Source organism: Miniopterus schreibersii (assembly GCF_964146895.1).
Source record: "Miniopterus schreibersii genome assembly, chromosome: 13".
Lineage (NCBI taxonomy): Eukaryota > Metazoa > Chordata > Mammalia > Chiroptera > Miniopteridae > Miniopterus > Miniopterus schreibersii.
This window is the reverse complement of record NC_138113.1, coordinates 11,296,064-11,302,063: the sequence shown is the minus strand read 5'-3', so window position 1 is coordinate 11,302,063 and position 6,000 is coordinate 11,296,064. Positions and strand designations below refer to the sequence as shown.

Sequence of the window (6,000 nt, the reverse complement as noted above, 5' to 3'; positions counted from 1 at the left end):
TCAGTTAGGGGTTCCACTGTGTGAAGATGGTTTCCCCATTGGTGACAGAGAATAGGTGACAAAAGGGAGGTCGGGGAAGCCTGTTTTCCCCCTTTCATATCTAATGATCCCCCCGATGGTCCCTGTTTCAGATAACTCAGCAACCTGCCCTGGGAACAAGACCTCGAACTTTGGTCTTGTTCCCACCAGGAGACAGACCTATTGCTAGTGTTGGGCCACTGAGGCTCCCATCTCTCTCAACTCTTTTTTTACCTGCAGGCCCTGCTCAGGCCTCCCAGTAAGTGGCCACCTGCCAACAGGAGTGAAAAACCAAAGCTGAGTCTTCTTAGCAACTTCAGCTCCACCCCCGGCTACTGTAGGAGAGGTGCTCTGCCAAACCCCCTCTCCTCTGAAGAAACACAACCGAGACCAAGTGAGAAGTAGCTAGTTTAATACAAACCTGCACCAGAACACAAGGTGTCGGGCTGTTTTGTTTTTGCCTCAGATGGGTGGCCAAAGCACAGGACCATGTGTTGTCTTAGGGTTGACACAATCTTAGCACCATGACTTTTACAGAGGAGGGAGGAAGTCACTTGGGTGCTGGAGGCTCCATCCCGACCCCAGGCTGTGCCTGCCGCCTGGGTAGCTGGAGGGGGTTTGGGTTTCTGTGTGGTTCTGTGGTTTCTGGGTCAGTATTGGAAAAGCCCTCATCAAGGCATTGGCTTGACAGAGACCTAATGTGGACTCCTAGCACTACATACACACACACGCGCACACACAGTAGCACGATTTTCTGTAACTTAACCCCACAAACCTAGAGAGCAGCTAAGGCAAGAACAACAGTATTTATTCAGCAAGTACAAGACCAGTTTGAGAGCTGCATTCAGTGCAACCAGGAGCCAGTGGGGTTGGTGGTGGAGCTGGCTGGAGCTCTGCACACGGGCCAGGAGCAGATGGTGGGGGCTGACCATTCATTTGGTTCCTTGAACCTCCTTCTGATTTTCATCTAGAAGCTCCTGGGCAAGGGTGGGGTCTGGGTAAGGATCAGGGGGGATGAAGTGGGAGGCCGACGGTGGACCACTCAGAGATGTGGTCTCCCAGAGCCCAGGCCATGCATCTCTCAGGCGGAGGCACTCAGAGAAGGTAAAGCTTTCCTAGCCCAAGCAGGGATGCTCTGCCCACGGGCCACCACTGCTCGGCTCTTTGGCATCTGCCCAAGGCCCATGACCCAGCAAGGGCTGAAAGAGACAAAGATGATGGGCACTGCACCAAGGGGTCAGTGTCACGGTTTCCCAGGCCCAGGTCCCTACTCCTGTCCCCATGGCTGCCACTCTCTACGAGTGCCATTGCTGCCTCTGTTCCCTGGGTTACAGTCTCTGTCATCTCAGCCCCTAAGTGAGGAAGATGAGCATGAAGGGACAAGCGACGATGTGGAGGCAGCTCAAACCACATGGCAACCCCCCAGCATGTAACTAATTCTGGCTCCAACAGTGAATATGCATTAGTTTGTTTATGACAAAAATCTACCTACCTGTGCAAAACAAAGCAAAATCCCTACTAGGGGAGTAAGTCTTCTAACTGGTTAAACTCAGTGGGATCTACAAGGGACATCACCCCACTCTTCCTTTCCACAGCTAGGGTAGACAGCCAAGCTCTTAAGGGTGGTCATGGACACTTCTGGGGTCAGAGGCCTAAGCTTTCTGGGCCTCACCTTTGAAATGGAGAGAATGACACATGCTCTGTCGTAAGAAGCAGTTGAGGACTCGGTTATGGAAGTGGTTTGGAAACATGGAAAGCACGATAGAAATGTACAGGGTGTGACCACTAGCCCAAGAGTCCAGGAGCCACGCGCAGCCTGGGTGCTCAAACCGAATGTGCAACGTGAGATCACTTCCCCGAGGAGACGACAAGGCTTAACCAGGGCAGGCAGCTGGGAGGTCACCCAGCCTCTCGAGTTTCCATGGAAACCTCCTGGAGCTTTGGAGGCAGGGAGGGCCCAACTGGACGTGGAGGAAATGGAGGCCACAGCAGGTGAGGGCACAGTGCTGTCCACAGGAGACTAGAGCAACTGCGCAGCAATGCAGGCTCTATAGTCAGGTCCTGCTGGCCTGGTTTCCTTCCCTGGCACCTAGCTAGCCCTCTCCCCTTCTCTCGGCAAACATCAGGCCCCTCACCAGTCACACAGGAGGAGCAGCCAGGCCTCTGTCCAGCAGGGGGAGTTTATAGGAACCTGGGTGTTTGGGGGTGTTACTGCTGGGAGTGATCAGGGCCAGAGACTGGAAAAGGCCTTCTTGCTCCCCAAAGATCTCCAGGGCCAGCATCCTGGGCACCCTCTCAGAATGTAGGGAACTAGACCAGGAGGGGAAGGGATGGGAATAGGGCCTGGGACAGGGCGTGTGGGTGGCAGCCTGGAAGACTCCATGTGGGGAGAGGGGCCTGTGAGTCTAGCACACCCTCCCCCGCCCGCCCGTGCCTAGGCTGTCTGGTTGGTGTCGAGTGCAGCATCTCCTAAGGTCCACATCTATTCCTGTTTCTATGCTATGCTATGACACAAAGCACCGTTAATTGTCACAGGATGCACAAACAAGTCAAACCAAACCACTGCGCAAACCAAACGTGCAAAACAAAATCATGTACACGCGCCTGGCACCAGCCTTGCGCCCAGCCCAGCTAGCCTTCTGGGCGTGACTCCCAGAGGGCAGGGTGGGGAGAAGAAGCTGGTAAAGGGCGCAGAGTGTCCCAACCACATCCACACAGGGCCGGAGCTGAGTCAGGAAAATGGGACATTCTGGGCTTGGCCGGGCAGCTAACACCTGTCTAACTTGAGAAAGGTGACCACGGAGCCTAAGGGGATGGGGAGGGGGGTCCTTTTAAAACATATCTGCTAAAGTGCTCTGGACGACTGGCGGGGCCAGGGGCAGGGCACTAAAGTCTGGGCTTTCCTGAAGCCAGCACGTGGAGGTGTGAGAGGAGGGGCTGGGCCGGGCTCTACTGTTGGGCTCTGTGCATAGTGTGGGCTTCCTGGGCCCCACGAGGCCAGGGCAGGAGAGGACTGCAGCAGGAGGAACGCATCTCAAAGTGCCTGTTAGGGTTGGCTCGAAGCACAGTGAATCACGTGTCAGACATGAGGAGGGCTCCCGGGACCTGGCCCCTCGCTCAGGTGGTGAGCTGCCCAGCCCAGCCTCTCCTGCCCCTGCAGCTGCGACTGGAGGGTGTGCGGGCTGGTGGCAGCGATGCATCCTCACTTGGGGGGGGTGCTGGTCGGTGCCTTTACCAAATGCCGCTTGACCTGCCTCCGGGGGGAGCGAGGATCCGAGCCGAGGCTCGCTTTGGAACATGGTCATCGATCTGAGAACCTGAAGGGAAGGAAGCAGAGGGTTAGCTGGGCTGCTCTTGTCTGGGTCACAAAGGCAGGGCCACCTCTGCCCTCACCCCATTTTACAGATAAAGAAACAGGCTCAGGGAAGTTAAGTAACTTGCCCAGTGTTACACAGTATGTAAGTGGCAGGGTCTGGATTTGAACCCAGCTCTTCCTGATTCAGAACCTCCATGATTAGCTGCCCCACTCTGCCACCCTCACTGTTCCCAGTCCTGGACATATGGTCTCTTGCCAGGAACCCGGACTATGGATTGGCCTGTTAGCAAGTGGGCCTTTGTCCATATGCCTCAGTGAGTAAGAGAGAAAGAAGGGAAGGGGCTTCATTGTTTTGGAAAAACAAAGAACACACTCTGAAGGTGCCCACATCTTGAAATCTCAAGACTTAGTTAGAAAAGGAGGCCTGGTGCCCCAGGGAGTGCATTGGGACAGTCTTCAGCCTGTCCCATCTAGAACAGACAAGGTTTGGGGCAGAGGGAAGGCTGCTTAATGTTGGCTGAGTCTGAGAGTTCTGCCCAGCCTTGGCTCTGCCCTGAGATGTGGGTGGTAGTAAATGAAGCAATGGCTAGCCCTCCTCCTGCCACCCCGCTGAGGTGGAGATGCAAGTGCCAGTCCGAGTGGCCCTTGCTCTTACCAGAGAGGCTGAAGCTGGATTCATGAAGGTCCCTCATGCCCCCATGTCGGGTAACGGGCCGGGTAGGAGTGTCTGCGAGCGGTGTTCCCATCTCTTTTTTCCCAGGATGTACTACGACAGCTACATCCCCCAGGTAAGGAGTGCGATCCACTCCCTTAACTTTTAAGGTCTAGTGAAGAGCGGAGGGGGGAAAGGAAAGACACCATTAGAGCCGAGACATCACCACCAGAGCCACCTCAGTGGCTGACAGGACTCCAGATGCTGCCGTTCTGCTCAGGACCCAAATTACGGTGACAAAGACTTCCTCTACCTTGAGCACGGGGTGGAGAATTATTTTCTTGTACCTCCTAAATAGTGCATGTGTGTGTGCGTCTGTGCACATGTATGTATACGTGCATGTGTGCTTCCATAGAGGAAATGCCTACTGGCTCCCCTAAGTATTGGTGGAATCCTTTCCAAGGGAGGTAGACTTCAGAAATATTGAACCTTATAGAGCACCCCTCCCATGGAGCAATGTTATTCCCCCCACTTGCTCGGCTACCAAGAGGCCATGCCTTTTACTGTGATCTGACAACTTTGTGGGGATAGAGGCTAAATACAGTTAATTTGTAGATGAGAGAGCCCCAGCAGCAATACTGTTTAATTTTGTACTAACAAAGGCCATAGAATTAAGAGCCTATATTCTGCAAACAGATTGCCTAGGTTCCAATCTCAGCTCTGTTACTTACAAGCTGTATGACCTTGTGCATGTTACCCAACCTCTCTGTGTCTGTTTGTAAAATTAGGCTGATAATAATACCTATTAGTACTACATATAGAGTTGTTATGAGAGCAAATGAAATAGTGTATGCAAAGCTCTTAGAACTGCTAAGGACCAGCAGCTGTTATTATGGCAGAGGCCATTTAAGGGTGCTCAATCATACGGGAAAGTGCTGTTACAGAGAGGAGGAAGTGCGTTGGAGTGTGTGCATAATCCGAAGGAGCAGCACAGGTGACCTCCACCCCAGGCACTCGTCAGGGACAGAACCTCCATGCTGCTCGATGCTTACTGCAAATCTTGTTGAGAGAAACAATAGATCTAGGTGATCTCCTGAAGGCCCTCTAGTCTACACATTCCTTTATATTCTCCAACAACAGACCTGTAGTTTGGCTCAGCCCCCAGGATGTCAAACTTGGCCTGAACTATTCCGGCCTTTGCCAGGCTGCAGTCTGGCTTCCACATTAGAGGCCAGGGTCGCAGTGGGGAAGGGCAGGAGCAGAGGCCCTGGGAGAATCCCAGTGAGCGCCAACAGAGTTGATCTTTTGGTGTTAATATACCTTTATGCTTTAGATGATTGTTTTTCAAATGTCAGGTTTTTTTTTAATCAAGCGTGGAGGGAACCAAGCAATGGCAGTACCTCAAGTCCCCTGCCTCCCACCCCCACCCCGAGCCTGCGAATCGCGAGCTCAGTGGTCATAGACACGCTCACGGTTCCCTCGTGTGCCGTCAGGAACTCAGGGCTCCCCGTTGCCTGCTCATTTAGAATGCTATCTGGTAATCAAAGATGGGTAATGGAAACCAGCAGTATCCGACTCGAACATTCCCCTCGCTCCACCACACACGCCCTCTCAGCCCAGGGAGCGGGACCAATCTGTGAAATCAAGTTGTGGTTCTTGTGAATGAAGCTGTGGCAGAGGGGCTCCACTGAGGGCCAGGCTCAGGCTGAAACGGAGTCCTGGTTAGGGGGCCTACACAGAGCATGAAGGCCAACCTGCCACCATGCCAGCTGATGGAAATTTCCTTCCTTCTGGCCCTTGGGTCATCCCAGGGCTGGGGCTCACAGCTAGTAGGTGCAGAGGGTGTTCAGAAAACAGGGAGGACAAAGTCTGAGGAGCTGCCCCTGAGAGCCTTGGCTGGTTCAGGGAGAAAAGGGTGGCACAAATTGGAAAGGACCCAGGAACCGAGTACAGGGGCTTAGCTTTTTCAGAGGATCAGAGAACTAGGGTAATAAGTCTGGGTGAAGAGAGGTCG

General features: G+C 53.6%; 1 protein-coding gene across 1 annotated transcript in view; it reads right to left on the bottom strand.

The window, feature by feature from the left end:
• Window positions 1-414: 414 nt before the first annotated feature.
• DPYSL5 (dihydropyrimidinase like 5) overlaps window positions 415-6,000 on the bottom strand; it is a 61,181-nt gene continuing 55,595 nt past the window's right edge. Inside the window, exons 12-13 of the mRNA XM_081156594.1 lie at window positions 3,990-4,158; window positions 415-3,335 (exon numbers count right to left, since the gene is read on the bottom strand). Of these exons, the coding sequence (XP_081012720.1) occupies window positions 3,250-3,335; window positions 3,990-4,158 (255 nt within the window). The 3' untranslated portion in view covers window positions 415-3,249. The remainder of the gene's footprint in view (window positions 3,336-3,989; window positions 4,159-6,000) is intronic.